Source organism: Sus scrofa, chromosome 4 (assembly GCF_054392235.1).
Source record: "Sus scrofa isolate SSC_HxYL_T2T_F1_AM1 chromosome 4, Sscrofa_HxYL_maternal_Yorkshire_Landrace_v2.0, whole genome shotgun sequence".
Taxonomy (NCBI): domain Eukaryota; kingdom Metazoa; phylum Chordata; class Mammalia; order Artiodactyla; family Suidae; genus Sus; species Sus scrofa.
In genome coordinates, this window is record NC_139386.1 from 69,520,527 (window position 1) to 69,546,530 (window position 26,004).

At 42.5% G+C, this 26,004-nt stretch overlaps 1 protein-coding gene and 1 long non-coding RNA gene across 28 annotated transcripts in view; one reads left to right on the forward strand and one right to left on the reverse strand.

The window, feature by feature from the left end:
- Positions 1-26,004, forward strand: part of NCOA2 (nuclear receptor coactivator 2) — a 372,907-nt gene that overhangs the window by 307,661 nt on the left and 39,242 nt on the right. For all 27 annotated transcript variants that reach the window (XM_085020186.1, XM_085020185.1, XM_021088456.2 and 24 more), the window contains 7 exon segments: positions 997-1,100; positions 5,872-6,049; positions 9,849-10,037; positions 12,282-12,383; positions 12,634-12,777; positions 15,671-15,818; positions 18,031-19,300. In XM_085020186.1, the coding sequence (XP_084876312.1) occupies positions 997-1,100; positions 5,872-6,049; positions 9,849-10,037; positions 12,282-12,383; positions 12,634-12,777; positions 15,671-15,818; positions 18,031-19,300 (2,135 nt within the window).
- On the reverse strand, positions 76-9,911 carry LOC146403847 (uncharacterized). The gene is made up of 2 exons (XR_014843702.1): positions 9,774-9,911; positions 76-1,164 (listed from the first exon to the last, which is right to left on the reverse strand). It is a non-coding gene; the product is annotated as an uncharacterized LOC146403847 (long non-coding RNA).

The window sequence follows — 26,004 nt, forward strand, 5'->3', positions numbered from 1 at the left end:
ATAAAATAAAAGTAAACTTTAAAAAGAAGCAGAATTTGCTAAGTTCTTAGAAGCAGGTTGATTCTGAGTGCTAAATTGATTTACAGTTTTCTTTATTTGCATTTAATTACGATGATACCATGCAGTGTAAACAAGGATATAATTTATTCAGGTCAAATAATTGGCACATCATTTTGTGTTGTTTTTTAGCAAATCGTTAGGATGTATCTGTTACGCTTTAAAATTTTTTTTTTTTTTTTTTTTTTTTTTTGCTGTTCTGGAAATAGCTAGTTTACATATGTATTGATGACTGTGCATCTGTTTCTTCCATGACGAAATGTCTCCCTGGGCATGGTGGGCCTGAAAGCTGCCTTGTACGCTTTAGTCCAGGAGCGGGGATCACGCACCTCCATGCTGGATAAAAGGGCAGCCATTGAAGTTCTCCTGGCTGCTTGATGGGGTGCTGCTTCTCTCTGCCTTAGATCATTAAGCACCTTCAACAAGACAGGGGTCAATCTTTCTGATGACTTTAAATGTGAATGTGACAAGAGGGGAGACAATACCAGAGCCCAAGGCAGCCGTTATAGAGCATCACGTGGGAGCAGCCGCTTCAGGCAAGACTCATTTTTATTCCTCTTCAAATGTACCTCTGATGATGCTACCGAATCCTGGACAACAGGCCCTCCCTTTCCCCAGCCTGAGGAATCTCCAGCCTGATTGTGCTGCAAGATATAGCAATTTTGCAGTCTAGAAAGAACGCTTGTCAAGAACTGGCATGAAACCACTAAACCACTTTAGCAGTGGCCTGAGAGGGCCTCTGAGCCACGGATTCTGCAGTGAAACGTTAATGTTCTCTGGCTCCTGCTGCCAGTGCTTTTGGCGGGATGTGCCCAACTCTTTTATAGCCGTTATCTTGTCCCACTGGAGACTTTTTAAATCATTACAATAAATATGTTTCTGTGTCACTCTGTCCTTGGAATAGTGCTGCCATTTAATTCACACTTGTGTTTGTTGCAGAGAAAGCAGCAGCTGCCAACATCGATGAAGTGCAGAAGTCAGACGTGTCATCTACGGGGCAGGGGGTCATCGACAAGGACGCGCTGGGGCCTATGATGCTTGAGGTGCCCACCCTCATCTTGGTTCTGTTTTACCGTGATGATGTCTTCACGTTGTGACATTTCGTTTCTAAGCGAATATAATTCAAGAATAATCCACACTTAATTTTCACTCTTGAGATTGACGTACTGCTGACCTTCTGAGCTTACCAATATGGATCTGAATTTTGACTCCAGATTCCAGCTTTTATGCATTTCATATCAATAATGTAGAATTAAATTAACTAGATTAGAATATAAATTTGACAGGCTTTAGCTGACAGTTGAGCATTCATTTTGGAAAACCACACTCACAAGTCCCATTAAACTCTGATAATATACTGTGGTTTGAGATGTTCCCAGAATGCTTAGATTTTATATATGCATATATATACATGCCTACATATACAGACTAAGATTTGAAGACCACACAGAGGTTTATGCTTTTTATTTATGCCACTTCAAACTAGTTTGCTTCATGAAGGTGACAGTTGAAGTAATAGGCAGAACTTTTAAGATAAGCATCCCTAGTGTGATGGTTTGGTTGGTCTTAATAGCCTGTTCTTTATTAACTTGAGGAAGTTTCACGACCAGATTTTACTATCTAAAATTTGTCAGGCCCCGCTTTCTTATTTTATTAACCAGTACAGTATTAAGCATCAAATCCTTTCCTGTACCTCTTCCAAAATTAAAATTCAACATGTAGGCTATGGTAAGATGAGGGAAAAAATGTCAGTGAATTTATAACAAGAAGCAGAGGAGCCCTGAGACATAAATTATGTCAGTTCTCAGGCTAATTTGCTCTGCTGATGATATGATGAGATTGAAAATTACTGCCTGGCCAGAAGCTCTGCAGCATTGCCATTGTAGAGTTACTTAACTTGCAGCAGCCGCACATATATAAGAAATTAGGATTTTTAAAGCAAAGAGAACCAATTATTGCCCCTTTTCCTCAGATGGTACAGAAAATGATTTTTATTTTTGGAAAATCTAATTCTGTGAAAATCTCCCATATTTTGGGGAGGGGGCAGGGGACACAGAAAAAAAAATGTAAAGATTGTCTGTCCCAGTCTTTATATTTAGAAATGACAAAATTCATTGCTTGGGGCTGACCCTGCTGTGGCCAAATGACTTTAAATGACCCCATGTTGGCCCTGTTGGCTTCATTTGAATTACTGGCTTGAAAACATCCAACTACAATTTCAGGGAAAAAGCACAAACTCACTTAACCTGATTTTCCTGAGTGAAGAAGGCAGCGGAAGGGCAGCGAGTGCTGCTTTGCACTTGGTTCAGAGAAGCAGCTAAGAAACGGTTTAACTAGGTGGACTATTTAGAATTAGATGGAAGAACTGGATAAATTCCTGTGAAAAAAATGTTTGAACTACAAACAAAATTAGTTTGAAAATGATGGTAATCTAAATTATCACAATTAGGAAATTCCCATCTGTCTGTATCTATTCCTTATGGGGAGGGGGAAGAGCAGGTTAAAGTAGGGTAGAAACTCTTGGGAAGATTTTTGAGCCTTCTAAAAAGAAATGCTTGGCCTAACCACAAGACTATGACTCAAGCCCTTTGAGACAAGTTCACTAATTGCAGTAATCAGATTGCTAGATGTCAATGGACCTTATCTCATAAAATCAACATTTTTACTGTTTGAAAATAGTCTTCTGAGAATTCAGTGCATTGAGCAAGCACCTGTGTAGCAGGGCTTTAGTGCTAAATGTGTGAGAGATAATGCTTTGAATCTTGAAACTTAAGGTTTGAATTTAAACCTTGATCCCTGTTTACATGTAATAATTTAAACAGAAAACTCTGAGCTGTTCTGGGCATAGATGCACACTCATGCTTACATCATAGCATAGTGGTTGCTAGGCAACAAAACCAAGTGTCAGCTTTTTTTCATTAGAGCATGTCACGGTAAGCTTAAAAAAAAAATTTTTGGAAGATTAAATAATTTCATCTTTCAGTTATATTATGCCACAGTCCATCTTTGTCCAAAGCAGTAGGAAGCTACATGCATTTTCAGAAATGGACCATAGGTAATATCATTATGAAAATCCTTGTTGAATGTATATTTAAAGCAGTGAGTTTAAACGGACACTTCGTACATAACTAATCTACTGGCTTACCTTCTGGCCTTCCCCCCACCACCAGCAGACTACACCCGGTCGTGCATATACTCACACAGGGTGACAGCAGTTGCTGCCAACCTGTCCTGGAAGATTGTTTACATTTAGTTTTGCGTTGCTCTGTATATTGTTTATATATTGGGCCTGAATAACTAAAAAAACTTAAAACCAAGTGATGAGGCCATATATATATATATATATATATATATATATATATATATTACATATATGTATATTAAGAGCTTTTTATTGGTACCTTATGGCCAGTTCTAATTTGAGAGAGAGCATTTCATTTTGTGGTAAAAATAGAATTTAAAATGAAATATATTCAAAGAAAGCTCAAAAAATAGAAGCCTGTTAAATAATAACTTAAGGGGAAAAAATGGAGAGAAAAAGTAAACACTTTCTGCCCCATCCAAACACATTCTTCTATGGGTGTGTACATGTAACATTCATGTTAAAAATAGTAAATTTGGAGTTCCCGTCTTGGCGCAGTGGTTAACGAATCCGACTAGGAACCATGAGGTTGCGGGTTTGGTCCCTGCCCTTGCTCAGTGGGTTAACGATCCGGCGTTGCCGTGAGCTGTGGTGTAGGTCGCAGACACGGCTCGGATCCTGTGTTGCTGTGGCGCTGGCGTAGGCCGGTGGCTATAGCTCCGATTGGACCCCTAGCCTGGGAACCTCCATATGCCGCGGGAGCGGCTCAAGAAATAGCAACAACAACAGCAACAACAAAAGACAAAAAAAAAAAAAAAAATAGTAAATTTTAGGAGTTCCTGTTGTGGCACAGTGGTTAATTAATCCGACTAGGAACCATGAGGTTACGGATTCAATCCCTGGCCTCGCTCAGTGGGTTAAGGATCCGGCGTTGCCGTGAGCTGTGGTGTAGGTCGCAGATGCGGCTCAGATCCCACATTGCTATGGCCGTGGTATAGGCCAGAGGCTATAGCTATGATTCGATCCTTAGCCTGGAAACCTCCATATGCCTTGGGAGTGGCCCTAGAAAAGGCAAAAAGACAAAAACAAACAAAAAAAATTAGTAAATTTTTAAAAAGGTAGTAAATACAAAGCATGAAGAAACTGGCATAAGCTGGGCTCATGAATGACTCTGGTTCAAGATATGCCTGATCAATGTCAAGTCTTTTCTAGTCCTGATTGCTCACCTGATGCATAAGACAGCTCTGGCAAGTAAGGATCAAAAAAGGAAAAGGATAAGGGACTAAGAGAAACTCCCTGAGCTCCCAGCCTTTGCATCCTGTCAGGAAGACAGGCTGGGAAAATCCCAGAGAACCCTGTGCTGCCTGGGAATTGATGCCTGGTTTTGGCGCCAGGTCCACCTGGATTGCTTTGCAGCTCTGCCACTGGCTGGTTGCAAGAGCTTGGGCAAATCGCTTAACCTCTTTGAGTCTCCACTTTCTTCCTTCTCTGTAAGTTGGGAAAGGTAAACATTCCTTCCAGATTGTAAATATCAGAATGGCGCAGTGTGTTTCAGGCTCAGTAAACCTGTCAGTATCTCCTACTGTTCTCTTTATTTCCTGAAATGATCCTATATTCTTTCTTTTTTTTTTTTTTTGATATTTAGGGTTGCACCCACGGCATATGGAGCTTCACACGCTAGGGGTCGAATAGGAGCTGCAGCTGGGGTCTACACCACAGCCACAGCAACACGGGATCCAAGCCGCATCTGCCACCTTCACCATAGCTCACGGAAACGCCAGATCCCTAACCCACTGGGCCAGGCTAGGGATCGAACCCACAACCTAATGGTTCCTAGTTGGATTCGTTTCCACTGAGCCACAGTGAGAACTCTGATCCTAGATTCTTCATCTCCTTCCCTAATTGATTTTGGAATGACAGCAAAGTGGGGCTGTGCACCCATCCCGGGGGAAAATGCTACTGCTATCCAGGTGCTTTAGGAACCTGCACCTTCCCAACCTGGAGAACAGGCCGTGCAGCCGGGCAAACTGAGTGAGCTTCCCCAAAGCTCAAGTCCCTGTGTGGTCTCAGGACAGTGCTGGCTGTACCTCAGCCCCAGGTTCTCAGGAGGATCCGTTTGTCACATCAGAGACACACTTTTCCTAGACCCTTTCCTTGCTTCTACCAAATGATAAAGCCTTGATGTTTCTTAAAGGTCTGACATCATCTTAAGTTCTTTTTGTTTAAGCCTTAGCAGCTTTAAAGGTAGTAAGACTTTCTGATTTTTTTTTTCTTGACATTTATCCTTAAACTGAAGGAAAATTATCAATGACCTCTTCCTCCCATTGTATTACATGAGGATCTGTACCAAAAACATAATTCTGGATGGGATCAGTAATGTGCAAGTTGTTCTCAGCCCTACGCAGTACATCAGTCTCATTTGGAAAATACAGATAAATGCCTGTACACTTCCACTTGGCAGTAATTATCTCCTGAGACATTAACAGAGTGAGTGTTTGTCATTTAATTTGTGACAAGAAACCCTGATGTAGGCTCCCTCCCACTTACTAAGAGGGAATGATGTCACCAGGAGAAAATGTGCTCGTTGTTTCTGAATGCTAGGAGAGGCGAGAGATCTCTTCTCTCCACACGCGAATTACATGTTTCCCTTAAAGGGATCATTCTCTTCTGAACAATCGCATGTGACTTTATGCTGCATCCTTTCTAACACGATTTTGTGCCTTTTCCCTCAGGCCCTTGATGGGTTCTTCTTTGTAGTGAACCTGGAAGGCAACGTTGTGTTTGTTTCAGAGAATGTGACACAGTACCTAAGGTATAACCAGGAAGAGCTGATGAACAAAAGCGTATATAGCATCCTGCATGTTGGGGACCACACCGAATTTGTCAAAAACCTGCTGCCAAAGTCTATAGGTGAGTAAATGTCTGCTGGGTCTCTCCTCGACCTCTTCTTCCCCACTCCCCCCACCCCTCCCCGGGCACATTGTCTTAGCTGGAGGGCCTAAAACAGACCCATATTAGGTCAGCTGGAGTTAAGGGTAACTGGGTAGTTTTTTAGAGATACTTATTGTGTTAAATGTTTAAACTTAGAACTTAGGGAGGAAAGGACACTTCTAGATAGTGACCTTGAGTAAATGATCGTTTTGACCCTACATTTAAAGTTCATGAAAATAGGAGTTCTCTGGCAGCCTAGTGGTTAAGGATTCGGCATTGTCACGGCTGTAGTGCGGGTTCCATCCCTGGCCTGGGAACTTCCGCATGGCACAGGTATGGCCAAAATAAAGCACGTGAAAATAACTCAAATGGAAAGTAGTCATATGGTAGTATTTTCATGGAGTGTGTTTGGTTGTTTTTAAGAAAGTGCTCATGGAATTCCTGCCATGGCACAGTGGGTTAAGAACCTGACTGCAGGAGTCCCCATTGTGGCTCAATGGTAATGAACTCTGCTGGTACCCATGAGGACACAGGTTCAATCCCTGGCCTCACTCAGTGTGTTAAAGGATCCAGCCTTGCCATGAGCTGTGGTGTGGGTTGTACATGCAGCTCGGATGCTGTGTTGCTCTGGCTGTGGCTGGCAGCTACAGCTCTGATTGGACCGTTGGCTGCTAACTTCCATATACCACTGGTGCAACCCTTAAAAAAAGAGAAAAAAAAGAATCTGACTGCAGCAGCTTGGTCTCTGCGGAGGTGCGGGTTCACTCCCCAGCCCAGCACGGTGGGTTAAAGGACCTGTTGTTGTAGCTGTGGTGTAGGTTGCAGCTGTGGCTCAGATTCAGTCCCTGGCCCCAGAGCTTCCATATGCCATGGGTGCAACCATAAAACTTAAAAAAAAAATGAATGTGCCCAGTCTCCTCCCACCCTGTCCTGTCCGGAGCCAGCCCGGCCTATTTTATCCTTTCTCCCCATGACCACTTAAGGAGTAAAAGGTCACAAGAAGCTTGAGATGCAACTTATTTTCAGTCCTGCTTGTGAAAGGAGTATTACGTGGGTGTATACGATGTTCTAAAAATAAACTGCCAAGGAACAAGTGGCATGCAGAGGTTTGAACACTCTCAGCCTGGGAGCCCTAAGTGGGCTCTTTGGCTTTAGACCTTTCTTCAGTGGCTCTGCAGGTGGCATTTCAGAGGTTCTGCTGGCTTCCTGCCCTCCCTGCCTTCCTCATCCAGACTTGGGGGTGCTGCCCCAAAGTGTGCATGATTACGAGAACCGGGTTTCAAAGTGGGTGATTCACAGCGTGGGCCGGCCTCGGTGGCTGCTCTGGAGTAGTGCTGTTCCCACTTTCTAAGTGGCTCTTTTTTTACCCTCTCACTTAAGCTGGTGATGCTAAGAACATCTTCAGGGGTAAAAGGAAGTGCATATTTTAGTACAGAATAAGGTCGAGTCCTGAGTTAGTCAAGTATTTTTGTTCCTTTTCTAGAACTGTTTGTTTTTTTTTTAGGCTGGTCTTTCTGTTACCAGAGTAAATAGGAAAAGGTCCTTTCATGTTCTCTCATGGCTAGCTTTTCTCTGATGGGATAACCCTTGGTTCAAATAATACAAAGTATATGCATACTTGTGTGAGATTCTTTTATTACATATTCTAGTAAATGAACAAAATGAGATTTCTTATTTCAAATAACTAATATTTTCAAATCTCTTCAGAAATTTTGTAACATCCTCAAAGGACCTATACTTTTTTTTTTTTTTTTAGGGCCGCACCCGCAGCACATGGAGGTTCCCAGGCTAGGGGTGTAATTGGAGCTACAGCTGTTGGCCTGCACCACAGCTCACAGCAACGCCGGATCCTTAACCCACTGAGTGAGGCCAGGGATGGAACCCGCAACATCATGGCTCCTAGTTGGATTCGTTTCCGCTGCACCACAAGGGAACTCCAAAGGACCTATACTTATTAATTGACTCATCTAAAGAGCTCTTTGCCTTACTTTATATTGTACTTTTTTATACTTTCAAGTTACTTATTAACCTGAGTTAGAAATAACTCTTTTTTTCTTTGATTACTCTGCATAATCTCCATTATGTAAATACGCTTTCAAGAATGCTAATGGTCAAATACACCTCTCAGATGTCTGTATAAAGCTAGCTATGTATCTTGTTCCTTCTTTAAAACAATGTCACAAGACATAGCTAGGTTTATACAGACATCTGAGAAGTGTATTTCACCCTCTTTTTCTCTCTAGAGTTTCTTTCCTTTTTTTTTTTTCTTTTTAGGGTTGCACCTAAAGCATATGGAAGTTCCCAGACTAGGTGTCAAATCAGAGCTATAGCTGCTGACGTACACCACAGCTACAGCAAGACTAGATCCAGCCGCGTCTGTAACCTCCACCACAGCTCACAGCAATGCTGGATCCTTAACCCACTGAACAAGGCCAGGGATCAAACCTAAGTCTTAGTGGATACTAGTCAGGTTTGTTAACCACTGAGCCATGATGGGAATGCCCCCAAATGTCCTTTTTAAGTGTTTTCTTTTTCTTTTCTTTTTTTCAACCACACCTAAGAGTATATTTGCTTAAGTATAACTGGCTACTTTTTGATCCTCTCTTTCATTGTCCTACTGGTCCTAATATTTTCTAGATAAACCCCAGGAACAGGCGTTCCCTTTGTTAATGAATCCGACTAGTATCCATGAGGATGCAGGTTCGATCCTTGGCCTCACTCAGTGGGTTAAAGATCTGGCGTTGTGGTGAGCTGCGGTGTAGGTTGCAGACACGGCTCAGATCCTGCGTTGCTGTGGCTGTGGTGTAGGCCAGCAGCTACAGCTCCGATTCAACCCCTAGCCTGGGAAGATATGGAGATATGCCTTGGGTGTGGCCCTAAAAGACCAAAAAAAAAAAAAAAAAAAAACCAAAAACAAACCAAAAAAAAAAACTACAATAGAGTAATTCTGCAACAACCAAGTTACAGAATATACACTAAAACTTTGGTAAAGTTTTAGGAAAGAAAGATTAGTCAGAAGACACAGGTGGGATGTCTAGAGTAGTTGGTTAAGTATCTAGAGGATCTGAGCCTTTGAACAGGAGAAAGAGGCAGCCTGACCTTTTAGGAAGGGTGGCACGTGCAAAGCTACCCATGGGGCACTGGGTAAGGGAGGCGATGGAGGGAGTGTGTACTGGGCAGTGTAGAAGATCTGGTTAGATGGGTAAGATGGGCTGGTGAGCCGTCAGCACCTGAGCTTTAAGGGAAAGAGTCACAGTGAAAAGGCAGACGTGTAAAGGACAGCTGAATTCCCAGGAATTTTCCCAAGTTGTTAAAACATTTAACTCAAGACTTTTTCCCCTTTGGATTATGAAATTACTTTGACAAGTATGAACAGTATATATAGGAGTTCCTGTTGTGGCTCAGTGGAAACGACTCTAACTAGCACCCATGAGGATGCACGTTTGATCCCGGGCCTCGCTCAGTGGGTTAAGGATCCGGCGTTGCCACGAGCTGTGGTGTAGGTTGCAGATGTGGCTGGGATCCAGCATTACTGTGGCCGTGGTATAGGCTGGTAGCTGCAGCTCCGATTCGACCCCTAGCCTGGGAACTTCCATATGCCGTGGGTGAGGCCCTAAAAAATACAAAAAAAAAAAAAAAAGAAGAAGAAGAAAGAAAGAAAGAAACAGTATATATAAAAGTAAAATGACTATATGTCTCCTACCTCGTTTGACCATTGGCCAAAGCCAGTCTGATGCTAGTTTCTTGACATGATGGGCTTCCTTTTTGCCTTGCTCAGTGAACGGGGGATCTTGGTCTGGTGAACCTCCCAGGCGGAGCAGCCACACTTTCAATTGTCGGATGTTGGTGAAACCTCTGCCTGATCCAGAAGAGGAAGGTCACGATAACCAGGAGGCGCATCAGAAGTATGAAACCATGCAGTGCTTTGCTGTCTCTCAACCAAAGTCCATCAAAGAAGAAGGAGAAGGTAGGGCCAGATCTCTAGGATGTGTTATATCGGGCCTTCCCTGTGCTACTTCTTTCATGCTTCATAATCTGAAAGTAGAGGCCACACGAAGAAACACATAGAGGCAGTTTCTTTGTTTTTTCACCTGTTTAACAGTTTTTTTGATAATTTCGACTAAGTCTTTAAAACAGTGCCATCCAATAGAATTTTCTGCCGCGATGGCAGTGTTATGTATCTTCAGTGTCCAGCACAGCAGTCATTAGCTATGTGTGTTTGTTGAGCATTTGAGATGTCAGTAATGCAACTGAGGGGCCAAGTTTTCTCTTTTCCTAAGTGTTCATGAAAAGCCACATGTGGTTAGTGGCTACCCTGCTGCAGCAGCCCCACTGGTAGTTAAATCTCTCGGGGATGCTGGGCTCCTGTGAGTGTCTACCGCAAGCTCCGAGCCACGCCCTGGAGCAACATCTTTCATATACTTCCAAGGATTATGGATTTCATACAGTTTATTAGGGATGCTGGGTTAGGATATGGTGTAATAGAACGATACTTAAGAGAGGATAGAGATGAGAGAAGGGTACCACACTGTAAGCTCTAGGCTCTTCCCTTTAAGGAGATGCCGATGTTGTCCCCCCCCCTCTGCCCTCTGAGCAAGCCACCCCTCACCTCTGAGTGTCTCTATGATGTGGGACGATGCTGAAGAGTGCGCCCTACATGCATAGCCAAGGGCAGGAGCTGAGGACCATTGGTCATGGAAACATGGATTTTGTAAGCAGACAGGCCGGCTCCTAATTCAGCTGCTTACCGGTTCTGACTTTGCGCCAGCTTCTCAACCTCTCTGAATGTCTCATAACTAGTGAAGTCAAAAATTCCAGGATCACGGCGTAATAAGGATTAAATGAACATGCATGCCTGAACCGTGCTTGGCATTCAATGCTGGATATTTAATTCTTTTTTTTAAAAGTTGCATGTAAGTAATTTTTAATTTAAATTTTATTGGAAAGGAAGTAATACAACTGTCACAGATGATACATAGTTTTTCAAAATTAAATTTTTATGTAGTTACAGAATGTCAAGCAATTTTATTCTCTTGTATACAACAGAGTACCTGCTGCTAATTCATCCATCTGTGATAGTATTCTAAAATGGTATTCTACAGCTGAGCTAGCTTAGAATTTTCTGCCATGTATTTAAACATTTTTGTACATTTAAAATCTGATTCCAGATATTTACTCAGTATAGCATAAGAGTGGGTCTTCTGAGCCACGCTATGATCTGGCCCAAGTCCCGGCTTCACCTGAGTTTTGTGTGGCATTGGGCAAGTCACTGAAACCTTGTGCTTTGGTTTCTCCTCTGTTAAATGAAGATAATGCTAGTACCTGCCTCATGGAGTTCTTAAGAGGATTAAATGAATTAGTAGCCTATAAAGGAGCTAGCAGGATAACTATCTCATAGTAAGTGCTCAGAAACTTAGCTTTTCTTATGTTGAGAACGGGGATTACATTTATTTTTGTGGTACTCACTATGCCTGGATGAAGTTAAAGAAATTTTTTCCCCAGTTCAAATGTGAACAGTCATAAATCAATGACATAAGATACAAAGAGACTTTTTAAAATCAGCCTTTTATCCAGCATTTTTTAAATTGAAAGGGCTTACAATGTGCTCTGCGTGTTATAAGATAAATAAAACACATCCCTCTTCTCCAGACTTGAGCACAGACACATAAAACAGTTGGAGCAGGGTAAGGAGTAAATGCTTAGCATCAGCATTTGAGCACCTATTCTTGGCCAAGACTCTTAACTTGGCGCACACTGCATTTTCTAGGATTTGTTCTTCGAGTCTGGGTCTAGACTCCATTTGTATTCTTTGTTTTAAATTGTGTATTGCCGTCGTAGAGTATTGACATAGTTTTTTGGGCTGGTAGAAGCTATATCTGGTTTTTCCTGTATCTTGGTGAACCTAAAACTCCAGAAGCAAACACTTAACAGGATATCAGCTTTTCGTTTTCATCATTTGTGTATCTAATTATGAATTTGCCCGGTTGTTCCTGTCAGCCAGTTACTAAGAAAGGATTCCATTCTTTTCCACTGCCTCCTCCCCTCGCTGCTTCCCCCTTCAGTTGAAGAGCAGGGGTACCTAGCGTTTGGTCACTTTCTCCTTTATTGATCTACAAGGTTATGCTGTCATAAATGCTTTTGAGTTTGTTTGAATCACTTAAAAAAAAAAAAAAAAAAAGCCTAATGTAACCGTCAGTGTGTATGATTGAAGATTTGCAGTCCTGCTTGATTTGTGTGGCTAGAAGAGTCCCCATGAAGGAGAGACCAGTTCTGCCCTCCTCAGAAAGCTTCACGACTCGCCAAGATCTCCAAGGTAAATTTTCCCTCCAACGAAATCATTCTAGAATACTTAACATGTTTGTGAATGCAAGAGATCACTCTAGAAAACCGTGAAGAAGTGGTAGTGGTGAGAGCTGCTGGGGCAGAGGGGGCACTGCTGACCCTCTGGGTCCATGCACTTGTGCTTCCTGTTCCAAATAAATAAAGGTTTATCTTTTTAGCTTTCATTATTTCTGTAAATAACCGATGAGAACGTAGGTATGATGCTTGCTGTTACTCGCTAGGCAAGATCACGTCGCTGGATACGAGCACCATGCGGGCAGCCATGAAGCCTGGCTGGGAGGACCTGGTGAGGAGATGCATCCAAAAGTTCCACGCACAGCACGAGGGGGAGTCTGTGTCTTACGCTAAGAGGCATCATCATGAAGGTAACCGTCTCTGATGGTGTTTTTCCTGGAGTTGATTTCACTAAATTATGGCTTGTAATTTAATTTAATTTCGGAGCTTTCTCAGAAACAGTGACTCCTGAATCCCCCGCTGGGGACCGGGGCCTGCTGAGCCCTTGGGTTCATCCGCACTTGCATTGCCCCACCCGGAATTGTTGCTGCCTGAAGGGAAATGTCCTAGGAGAACCTGTAAGGCTAAGAGCGTGAGGAGAGAAATGGAATTGGAGATGATAACTCACAAAAGGAAAGGGAAGGAGATCATGTTCTTTGATCCCAAGGCTTCTTCTAGTTGTGTCAGACGGCATAGGAAGGTCCCTCCTGGGAGCCAAAGAAAGACCATCTGAGTCATGAGGACACTATGGAAATAAGTGAATTCCTGAGAGAGGTAACATTGTAATCCCACCCTCCTTCTGGAGTCCAGATGATGCCACTGAAGATGCTCAGATGTTTCTAGAAGCAGCAGAAGTGATGTGTATGAGATCGCACTTAGTTAGTAGGACACCTGGTGCTAAACCCAAGCCCTCAAGAGTCCTGTTTCAGTCGTTATACCAGCCCTGGTCTTTGCCTGTGTTGTACCCCCCACAAGTCCACCTGCAAAGGGGGCCTTTGACTCTCGAGCTGTCCACAGGGGAGCTGACACAGGTGAAATGACAGCCTCACACCAGAGCTGGGGGAGGGAGACACGCTCCTGGACTCTGACTCTCCTCTCGTGGGCGCTGGTGGGGTACTTGGTTACCAGGCATGGATTCCACAGGGGCAGCCACAGCGGGCCACGCTACCAGTGAGGGACAGGGCTGTGTGCTTTGCAACTCGGTTTGGCAGATTGTCTGCATTTTTGCAGAAAAAAATTGTAACTCATTACTGAAAATAGAGTTTTAGTTGGTCATCTTCCTTTTACTATGCATCCATGACCTTGGCATTTTACCAGCAGGTTTGTGTGTTTAAACGTTATGCTTTCATAAGATCACTTATGAAAAAAGTATAAATCATAGTAAATGACCTCTCTTTCCATTCCCTTATTTTTTCTTCATCTTACTCATCCTTACATCTTCTTTATCCTTATTTCTTAGAAATGAGCATATGATCCAATAATTTGTGTCTTCCAGCATTTTTTCTTTAAGTAGAAAAGAATAAGAGGAAATAAAAATGCTACATTTGACAGAAATCAATAATTAACCTGCCATTTCACTAGATCTAGTTTAAAAAGAAGTAACAAAGAATAAGAAATCCCCATCAGGAAGCATGTCCAATGTCCTTGGGCCCTGAGTAGCAATGCCTCACATTTAATTCTCTGGCTTCCTGATTCCTTACAAAGGGTTTACACAGATGTACCAGGCACTGTGCTAGGTTTAAACAGATGGGACCCAGGGAAGGGATTTTATACTCCACAGTTTATAAAATACATTTCATCCAAGCGTATGAGATAAGTCAAATTGAAGGTAATCATTTGCATTAAATAAAATTCCACTGGAAGGCTTTGTTACATAGAGGAGTTTCCTAAATGCGTCTGGGTGCATGTTTGCGTGGACCTACTTCATAGAGATGTTTGATGTAGACCAAATGGAAATGGAAAATCTTAAAGGATCACAGCCAAGGTCAGATAAAATTCTGAAATTATGAGCCATTGGAAATGAATCCTATTATAAAACATGGTGTTTATGCTACCAAAAGTGGCATACTTAGTGTGTAAAGCAGTATACACATATGTGTACAGTTGTGGCAGAAAATAATCCCTAAATACTGCATGTCCCTGAATACCTGAAACTGCAGAGGGTGTTTCATCAGGGAAATTGCTCCAAGTGAAATTTTGCCGAGAAATCAGAATCTGCGTTGTGGGTGAGCATCTCTCTTTCTCTCTCCCCCACCCCCTCCCCCTTGTGGCAATTTTGGAGAATGATGAATGTGCTTGGTTGCTTTGGGACTAACTATTCAAGCCACAAAATTTGTGCTGAGGATTATGTGGTAAAAAAAAAAAAAAAATGGCAGTCTTCTTAAAAAGCCTTAGGAGGTAAACTAAACTATATGGCTACTTTTTTTTCTAATTGAAATGTTCTTTTTTAATCTGCAATATTTCACAATTTTAAAATATAGTTGTTTTAAAAGATAAATCTGAAATTTTGTTTGAAGAGAAATTATTTTAACCTAGTTGATTTGTGTTATATTTTCTGCTATAGCTTGGAAATGGAAACACCTGATTCAGATATTAATCCAATTTCATGTCACTAAGATTTGTACTTTTATTATTCCGGTTTTCTATTTAGTCATTTTTCTCTGAAAAGCTCCCTTTGATTGTTTGTTTATCTTTTACTTCCTGTTGTCCTAACCACAGAAATAATACTTCTCATACACTGAGAAACAGAATTGGGGATTAGTAGTGTGAGAGGCTGTGTGGAACAGTACGTAACTTCAAGATGAATATTCGAAGAATATATTCAATGTCATAAGTTTCACTGTAACATTTGTATTAGTTTAATGAGAAAGTAGAGGCATTTGTACCCTTTAGCGGTATCGTGTTTATGCATTGTATTGTTTCCTAACCTCTTAAACAAATCGTTGGAAAGCTCGTTTTGAGCTCATAAGTTGTTTACACTGTTTTGCCATGATACTGAAGAGTTTAAAAAGAACATATTTGGAGGGTCCAAGCATCATTTGGGGGACAAGAAAACCAATATATTGAATTTATTGGCCTTTTGAGTGAAAGATAAGTGTGCTTTTAAAAATTTACGGTGCTCTAATATCATGAAACGTTACAGCTCTGTTGAACTTGCTGGTAGGAAAATATTAAATGTAATGGTGTTTATTGCTGTTACTATGTCTTGTCCCCTCCACCCCCGGATTTTGCTTTTAAATGTGTGTCCTGTGCCCTTGCCTGCAGTGCTGAGACAGGGATTGGCATTCAGTCAGATCTATCGTTTTTCCTTGTCCGATGGCACTCTTGTGGCTGCGCAAACGAAGAGCAAGCTCATCCGTTCTCAGACGACAAACGAACCTCAGCTCGTGATCTCCTTGCATATGCTGCACAGGTAATGTGAGCACCGCCTTCCCTCCGACTTAGGAGGGAGGGGTCCAAAGGGGATTCCCGTTGTGGTGCACCAGAAACAATCCGACTAGTATCTGTGAGGTTGTGGATTCGATCCCTGGCCTCCCTCAGTGGGTTGGGGATCTGGCATTGCCATGAGCTGTGGTGTAGGTCACAGACCTGGCTTGGATCCCACGTTCCTGTGGCCATGGCGTAGGCCAGCAGCTGTAGCTCCAATTAGACCCCTAGCCTGGGAACCTCCATATGCCGCAGGTGCGGCTCTAAAAAGCCAAAAAGAAAGGGTACAAAGACAGCAAATCATCCTCAGGCATTTCAGGTTTGAAAGACATTTCTGTTGACCAACCCTGGGCATGTAAGATATAAATTAAATTTCAGTTGTTATTAACTGTTGGCAAAAAAGCAACTCATGATACTGAAACTCACAGTAGGGCTACGCTTTGAATTTCAGCCTTATTACTCATGGACTTTAAAACCCTGCTGTCAGGACGCAGGCTTGCACTGACTCTGTTCTGACGTGACTGTCTGTTACCTCTGAGAAGAACAGATGGGCCCCCAGCACTGACACAGGCAGGGCAGGAATATTGAACCCACTAGAATGGTTTCTGCTCTTGTGTGTTTAGAACTTTCTAGTACACATAACTGGAAGAAATACTTTAGATTATTATTCTCAGGTTTAAATTAATAACTTTTTCACATTAGCCTTTAAATTGAAGGGTGATAAACATTTCCATAAAAAATAAAAGTAAGGAAAATTGTTGATTTTAAAGTAAATGGCATAGAAGTTCCTGTCATGGTGCAGCGGAAACGAATCCGACCAGGAGCCATGAGGTTGCAGGTTCAATGCCTGGCCCCACTCAGTGCGTTAAGGGTCCCGCGTTGCCGTGAGCTATGGTGTAGGTCATGGTTTCTGTGGCTGTGGCATAGGCCAGTGGCTACAGCTCCAATTAGACCCCTAGCCTGGGAACCTGCATAGGCCTTGGGTGCGGCCCTAAAAAGACCCAAAAAAAAAAAGGCATAAAGGATATTATCGTAGAGTACAAACTTAGACTGCATTTCAGATAATATCAGTATATATATGTGTGTGCTATATAAAACTTTATGAGGTACTGTCAGAAGGTATATAAAGTTGTTCTGGTTAAATGGTCCCCTTTTATTACACCTCTCAATTATTTACTTTCTTATTGAAGAATTTTAAAAAATCAGGCAGCCCTATTTGCCAACTGTTAATAAATCTGACCTCAAACTGAAACAACGTGGAAGTGATTACAGATGTGCCAGATTTCACCCTGTGATGGAAAGCCGCTGTTTGACAGTTTGTGAAACCTGTTTTGTTTGGATTTGTGAAGACATTTGGTAACTCACAAGTGACAGCCAAGCTATCCAAGCTGTAAATGAAAGCTCATAAGGCTTGGAAAGTCATCCAGCTCAGAAAACCTGCGTTGAGTCACGAGTCCAGGCGTGGAGTAAAGTCAGCTGCAAGCTGAGGATAAGATCCCAGACCCAAGTCCCCGAAGTTTCCTCTCCTGTTCTCTGTCTGACTCTTGCTCTGCCTTCCAGGGGAGCCCTGGCTGGGGAAGGAGGGGGGAGAGGGTACTGTGAGGCAGGTAATCTAATTCTAAACAGTGTTGGTAACCTTATTGGCTCTAAAACTTGCAGTTTGGAATCGTTAGGGGCAGTTTTTTTCCCCTCGGAGTTTACTATTCATCTTGAGCCAAGTCGCACACATCAGAGCTCTGGGCACACAGATGGGTCTATTGTTAGGAATCGTAATCTCTGGCAAATCCCTAAAGACAGCTCTACTTGTTTGGGTGGTTTCTTTCTTTAAGACGGTACATGCTCTCAGTTATTTGTGATAACAGACCATTTAATGAGAAAGGTATGTTACGTAATTGGAACCCCTCTAATGTCTCGTCTGACAACTACGTCTTCGGTCGTAGGCCCATTTTCACACAACTCCCTCTGTAAAACCACAGACATCTTAATGAGTTGACGGAAAAAAACATCCCTCTTGGTCCAAAACGATACATGTTCAGTCTTGTCCATAATTGTAGCTTGTTTCATCAAAGTATTATCTTTCCTTTCCATGTCATCTATTCTTTGAAAGAAATGAGGCAATCTCATTTTTAAAAATTAATAACAACTTGCTAAATATTTTTTTTTTCCTTTTATCTTCTTGTTCTTTCTTCATCCTACAGAGAGCAGAATGTGTGTGTGATGAATCCGGATCTGACTGGACAAGCGGTGGGGAAGCCATTGAACCCACTTAGCTCTAGCAGCCCTGCCCATCAGGCCATGTGCAGTGGGAACCCAGGTCAGGACATGACCCTAAGTAGCAATATAAATTTTCCCATAAACGGCCCAAAGGAACAAATGGGCATGCCCATGGGCAGGTTTGGTGGTTCTGGGGGAATGAACCATGTGTCGAGCATGCAAGCAACCACTCCTCAGGGTAGTAACTATGCACTCAAAATGAACAGCCCCTCACAAAGCAGCCCTGGCATGACCCCAGGACAGCCCAGCTCCATGCTCTCACCAAGGCATCGCATGAGCCCTGGAGTGGCTGGAAGCCCACGAATCCCACCCAGTCAGTTTTCCCCCGCAGGAAGCTTGCATTCCCCTGTGGGCGTTTGCAGCAGCACAGGAAATAGCCATAGCTACGCCAACAGTTCCCTCAATGCGCTTCAGGCCCTCAGCGAGGGGCACGGGGTCTCACTGGGGTCATCGTTGGCTTCACCGGACCTAAAAACGGGCAATTTGCAAAACTCCCCGGTTAATATGAATCCTCCCCCACTCAGCAAGATGGGAAGCTTAGACTCCAAAGACTGTTTTGGACTTTATGGGGAGCCATCAGAAGGTACAACTGGACAAGCCGAGAGCAGCGGCCATCCTGGAGAGCAGAAGGAGGCCGGGGAGCCCGGCCTGCCCCCAGCCGTGGGCAGCGAGAGGCCTGATGGCCAGAGCAGACTGCACGACAGCAAGGGCCAGACCAAACTCCTGCAGCTGTTGACCACCAAATCCGACCAGATGGAGCCTTCGCCCTTAGCCAGCTCTTTGTCGGACGCAACCAAGGACTCCGTGGGCAGCCTGCCTGGTTCTGGGTCGACACACGGAACCTCGCTCAAGGAAAAGCATAAGATTTTGCACAGACTGTTGCAGGATAGCAGCTCTCCTGTGGACTTGGCGAAGTTAACTGCGGAAGCCACAGGCAAAGAGCTGAACCAGGAGGCCAGCAGCACGGCCCCTGGATCCGAGGTGACGATTAAGCAAGAGCCAGTGAGCCCCAAGAAGAAAGAGAATGCACTACTCCGCTATTTGCTCGATAAAGACGATACTAAAGATATCGGTTTACCGGAAATAACCCCCAAACTTGAGCGACTGGACAGTAAGACGGACCCTGCCAATAACACAAAATTAATAGCTATGAAAACTGAGAAGGAGGAGATGAGCTTTGAGCCTAGTGACCAGGTAAGTTCTGTCATGTGTTCTTATAGGTGGACTAATCCGTGTCCGTCAAGGATTTCTCCCAAGGGTGTCATGAGGCCTCAGGGGACCAGGTAAAAATAAGCCTTCTCCTTTGTTCTTACTTTGCAACACGGTTAATTCTCACTGAAGCTGCGTGTTACAAACACTCCATCTAGCAAACAGAGATGTTGTGGTAGGGCAGGGTGGGGGTAAGGGGGCTGACATTGCTTTGTAAAGGGCCAAATGGTCATATCTGAGAATCTGGAGGCCTTCTGTGCCAATCAGCCCTGGCCGCCACGGAAAAAAGTCAGTATGCCGTGTTCCAGAAAGACTTTACCAACAGATACTAATATTTGAATTTTATACCAATCTCATGTGTCACAATGTACTCTTCTTTTGACTTGTTTTAAAGTTATTAAAAAATGTAAATCCAGGCGTTCCTGTCATGGCTCAGCAGTAACAAACGCAACTAGCATCCATGAGGTTGCAGGTTCGATCCCTGGCCTCAGTCAGTGGGTTAAGGATCCGGCATTGCCATGAGCTGTGGTGTAGCTTGCAGACATGGCTCGGATCCTGAGTTGCTGTGGCTGTGGCATAGACCGGCAGCTATAGCTCAGATTAGATCCCTAGCCTGGGAACTTCCATATGCCGCGGGTGCAGCCCTAAAAAGACCAAAAAAAAATTAAATCCGTTCTTAGCTTATTGGCCATACAGGAACAGGTAGTGGGCAGGATTTTGCCTGGGGGCCAGCTGGGAATTGCTGACCCCTGTTGCTAAAAGCCACCTAAATTGGAGATAATCACTTCCTCCAAACTGGGCTTTGTCAGGAGAGACTTCATTCAGTGATTTCTGACTTAGCTTTCTCTTCTTAGGATCGGAGTCTGACTGGTTTTCAGACTTAACGAAGATCATTCTACCTCTCTTTATGCTCACCTGCAACTTCTGATTAACACTGAAGAATTTCTTAGGCCATCAGTATAAAAAGTATATAGTGGGAAGTGGAGAGGTAAAGTTGGCGGCCTTGATGCTGGGATAGCTGAGCCATCATATATAAATGCAAAACTGAGAAAATAGGTTGCATTCTCTGCTGTTCTTATGTGAAAAATTAACTTCCTGGAAAAAATCTAGAAAAGCTAAATTGATACTTAGAATCATTCTCAATGACACTCGGATAATGACATCATAGGGAAAATGAAAACCGTTTTTTTGTTGGGGTTTTTTGTTTGTTTGTTTGTCTTTTTGCCTTTTTCTAGGGCCACTCCCGCGGCATATAGAGGTTCCCAGAATAGGGGTCTAATTGGAGCTGTATCCCCTGGCCTACACCAGAGCCACAGCAACTTGGGATCCGAGCCGCGTCTGCGACCTACACCACAGCTCACGGCAACGCCAGATCTTTAACCCACTGAGCAAGGCCAGGGACCGAACCCGCAACCTCATGGTTCCTAGTCAGATTTGTTAACCACTGCGCCATGATGGGAACTCCTGCAAACTTTGATTTTTCTTTATTTTAAAAAAATAAAATGGGTTGTTACTGACAGTAATGTCTTAGCATAAGGTGCTTTCCAGAGAATCACCAGCTGGCTGGGTTAAGGATCCAGGACTTTATCGACCCTGCAATCCCCGAGCGCTGTCTTAAGTCATGATGGGTTAAGAAGTGAAGAAGCTGCATAGCCTTTTTACTTAAAATGGTTCATTGATTTGACCTTGAAACTTGTTTTACAAGTGAATATTTTAGGTTTCACTGTCTTCTGGGACCAGGTGTGGATGGGGAGAGGAGAGAGGAGCACACTTGGTCATAACCTGGGACTTCCTCAGCAGAGGCTGGCTCAGTGGAGGCTGGCCCAGCAGCAGCTCTGGGGTGGAGAGCACTGATCCGGGAGCTGAGGCTATACAACCAGGCTCCTTCTGGGTCCTGAGCACTCAGCTTCGGGTTTTTTCACTTTGATGTCCAGACAGCTGCTACCATTCCTATGAGGTGTTTATGTCCCTTCACCTGGGAAATAGACACAGTTACGTAAACACCTTCAGTGATGAATCCTTAAACTTGGATATTAGTTCAGTCTAACAGGTACTCTGTAATGCTGCGGGCTCATTGGATGGGGGAACCTGAGGCCTCAGCACAAAATTAATAACAATATCTTGGATGAAGTGTAGCGCAAAGCCATACCAGGCTGTAGGTGTTTCAGTCTTGTGAGGTTTACTAGATTAGAATACACAGAACTGTAGTGGCAGTTCAGAGTGGCAGGCACAGATACTGTCCCTCAGGTCTCTTAACAGATGCTAGAGGGCAAGATGGTGACTCACGAGGTCCAGGTTAGCTTGGTGGCTAAGTGGCTGGTCCCTCCCTCCATAAACAGAATTTATTTCTATCCCAGGCTGAGGCCCTAGCGACTTAAGGGGGACTCTATTTGATTTCTATATTTAGATATATGATTACACTAACTTTGTATAGGAAACTGACAAAAGAAGTTTTTCTTTTGTTTCGTCTTTTAAATAGTCCTTGAGTCACTTGCAGTTTCTAATTAGTGTTTAAAAGAAACATTTTCTAATGAACATTATCTCACCTTAGGAACTTAAAGTGCAAAGTGTTATCAGCATAAATCTGTCATTTTGGGTGGACTCCCCCCACCACAGACACACATGCACACAGACATACACACACACACACACAATTTTTTTCTTAATGAAACTCAGTCCCTGGCTTCACCCTCCATCCATCCGTATTTAAAACTCCACCAAAAAAATACTGCTTCAGAGCAATTTTAACATCAAAAACATGGCAGCTTGAAAAGAAAGGTTACCACAGGAAGTATGCATTACCTAAATTTAGATCAAAGTTAGAATGACTTACTTTAAGAAGAAAAACAGGGATTCCTTCACTGCCCTCCCTCTTTGCCGCTTCCCAAACACAGACTGACTGTGTCTCTTATTGACTGCCGTACACCCTTCTGGAAGACTTTTCCTTCATTTCAAGGAAACTCATTTTTATTTAGTAAGATTAACTGTGAGCAAGCCTGAATTGCCCAGTCTCCTTATTTTGACTCAGAAAAGAGCCATTATCCAAGTGAGTGTTTAACCTATCACAAACTTATTAAGGACAGGAAGTACCTCGATGGCGCTATTATACCTAAAATAGCATTCCTCACTGGGTTGAGTATTTAAACAACATTTGTTTCTACAGTGTTTCATAACCAACAGGAAACTATGACAGAAAAATTTCCAATATGTTCACTGACACTTTTAAGTTATACTTATTTACACTATGGAGTAAACGATACTAACTAAATGATACTTTTAAGGTCTTCTTAATGCTACTGAGCCACTTATGATGAGGGTTTAGAAGTGGTCTATAAAGAGCTTCTTCTTGTTATTTGGCTCCATTAGAAAAGCAAACAGTATTTTAAACTGGTAGTGTCCTGAAAAATCCCCTCCAAGTGTGGTGGGATTGTGTTACCATTTTTTAAAACAATTTTATGTTTTGCAAATGTAGTAAAATTACACTTTTTAAAAAAAAATTCGAAATGTTGTTTTGTAATTTATTAGAGTACATGTCATTAAAATACATATGTTCTTTATATTTCCTTCAGAGAACAAATTGATTTGACGCATGAAAAATTCATAAAGCCAGAAAAATGAAAAATTACAAAAATCAAGTCCAATTTTCATTTTGTAGAACTTTTACAAAAATCTTTCTGACTCATTTTCTGCCTGAAATAGTTTAAACCAGCTATTCAAATTGATGTGGCTAATTTGAGCTTTCGAATAGATGCCTAAGCAAAACTTTGAAGTATCTTGGCAAAGCATTTTAAAGGAAGGCATTAATCTTTTTGTCTTGTGAAGAAATCATGCCTAACAAAGTAAGTAGATAGGAACTGGAAGAATGTTTGATGAGAATTAAAGCTTAGAAAATTTAAGACCAGAAATATTTGATCGTAAATTTAATGGGATCAAATCCACCCTATCCAGAACTTAACAAAGAAGCAAGTGCCGTATTGTCGAATTTTATTGCTAGACAACTGAAAGGTGTATAGATATTCTCCTAGAAGAACATTTAAAGTACATTTAAGATGATTAGCTTAATTTAAATATGTACTCCAAAAACTGACAAGAAATAAACATAAGCAAAGCAATATTATCTCTAGTGGGGAAATTTTCATAATGCATTTTTCTGATGGTAAGCCAAATGAATTCAGATCGAGTTGATAAGTATGGGTCTCCAGAGAACCAATTCCTTCTGAATATAACACCCGGAAGTTCCTGCCTGACTTTCCTAAGACAAATAAATGTTTAGTTACTTGTCAAAGCTAGAATGATCCACAGCTGAATTTGGTCAACTTTTAAAATGGCAAAGATTAGGAGTTCCTGTCATGGTGCAACGGAAATGAATCCGACTAGGAACCTTGAGGTTGCGGGTTCGATCCCTGGCCTCTCTTAGTGGGTTAAGGATCCACCGTTGGCATGAGCTGTGGTGTAGATCACAGACTCGGCTTGGATCTGGCGTTGCTGTGGCTGCAGTGTAGGCCAGCAGCTACAGTTGCTCCGATTAGACTCCTAGCCTGGGAACCTCCATATGCTGCAGGTGCGGTCCTAAAAAGCAAAAAATTAATTAATTTTTAAAATGGCAAAGATTAAAATTTGAAAATGGGGTAAGTGTTATTTGTGGAGGTTTTTTGGCTGCACCCACGGCATACAAAAGTTCAAATTGGAGTTCCTGTTGTGGCGCAGTGGTTAACGAATCCGACTAGGAACCATGAGGTTGTGGGTTCGGTCCCTGGCCTCGCTCAGTGGGTTAAGGATCCGGCGTTGCCGTGAGCTGTGGTGTAGGTTGCAGATGCGGCTCGGATCCCGAGTTGCTGTGGCTCTGGTGTAGGCCAGTGGCTACAGCTCCAATTTGACCCCTAGCCTGGGAACCTCCATATGCCACGGGAGTGGCTCAAGAAAAAGGCAAAAAGACAAAAAAAAAAAAAAAAGTTCTAATTTGATCCCTAGCCCGGAAACTTCTGTATGCCATGGGTACAGCCAAAAAAAAAAAAAAAAAAAATGAAATCAACCAAGGAAAATCATGGATTTTAAGTTATCTAATTATTCGAAATAAAGAATCAATAAATTAGAATTCCCTGCTGGCTCAGCAGGTTAAGGATCCAGCATTGTCACTGCTGTGGCGTGGGTTTGATCCCCGGCCCTGGAATTTCTGCATGCCATGGGTGCAACAACAACAAAGGCAGCAATAAATTGATTTAAACCATCCAAATATATTTTAATGTTTCCATATGTATAAAGAGAGATGAATTTTAAACTTATTTTAAACTCATTAGGCACAAGAGCAGGTCACAGGAAGAATCGTAAATCCTGTCACTTGGACCCTTTGAAACTGTAATAGTTATTTTTATATTTAAGATGGTTGAAAGTGTAATTTTATTTGTGTGGAAAGAATAAAGGTAAAAAGGAAAAGTGAGAGTCTAGACCCAGACTGTTAATCTATATTGTAAAGGCTTTTACAACTGTCTGGGCTGGAGGTAGATATAAGCGCCTCCATTGATGAAAATAGTATACTCTATTTTTACTATTTTTTATATAATCTGTTTATTTTATTTATTTATTTATTTTGGTCTTTTTGCCTTTTCTTGAGCCTCTCCTGCGGCATATGGAGGTTCCCAGGCTAGGTGTCAAATCAGAGCTGTGGCTGCCAGCCTACGCCAGAGCCACAGCAACGTGGGATCCGAGCCGGGTCTGCGACCCACATCACAGCTCACGGCAACACCGGATCCTTAACCCACTGAGCAAGGCCAGGGATCGAACCCACAACCTCATGGTTCCTAGTTGGATTCATTAACCACTGTGCCACAACAGGAACTCGTAACCTGTTTATTTTGGATGTTTCCCATTCAAGAGATTCTTCAAGGCTTTCTCAAGAAGCAACTTATTATAGCCCATCCTCTCACCCCTGCACACAATAAATTTTAAAATGCTCTACACAAGGCAGCATTATTATAGTAGTGAAACTTAGTTTGCCAGGACAGTGATAAACTTCACAGTGTATTAAGTGTCTGTAGGTATCTTCATGAAACAGCTATCAGGATATTTATCAGTTGTCCTGAAACTTTTGTTCTGGGAAATTGAGTTGATTCTGGAAATGTTTTAAAATCATAGGCCACAATGGTTCAAGGAACTCTTCAGGTTGACTGAGTGTTCATTACTACATTGCAGGCACTGTCTTTTTTTTTTTTTTTTTTTTTCCTTTGGTCCTGCCCACAGCATGTGGAAGTTCCTAGGCCAGGAACTGAACCCAAGTCACAGCAACAATCTAAGCCACTGCAGTGACAACCCCAGATCCTTAACCTTTTGCACCACAAGGGAACTATCAGGCACTGTTCTTTGAGAACAATAGGTGTACCTTACACATTGAAGAAAACATGACAGCAGTAGCTTGACAATGGAGTCACTTTACACAGACATTTAGCTTACACAAAATCATCCATACACATTCAGAAAAGAAAAAAAAATGAAGAAGTGGCTATTAAATGGCTAAGTAGTGTGAGCAGTTTTGCCCACCTACAAGCCTTGACTGAGTTTTGGTTTCCTTGAAGCTCCATTAGTGTGAAAATGTAGCCACTGTCTTTTGAAATGCGGAATGGCCCCTACATGCACTACCATCACTTCTGACTCAGCCAAAGAAGTAAAGATGTGCTTTCACTCTGGAGGGGAAA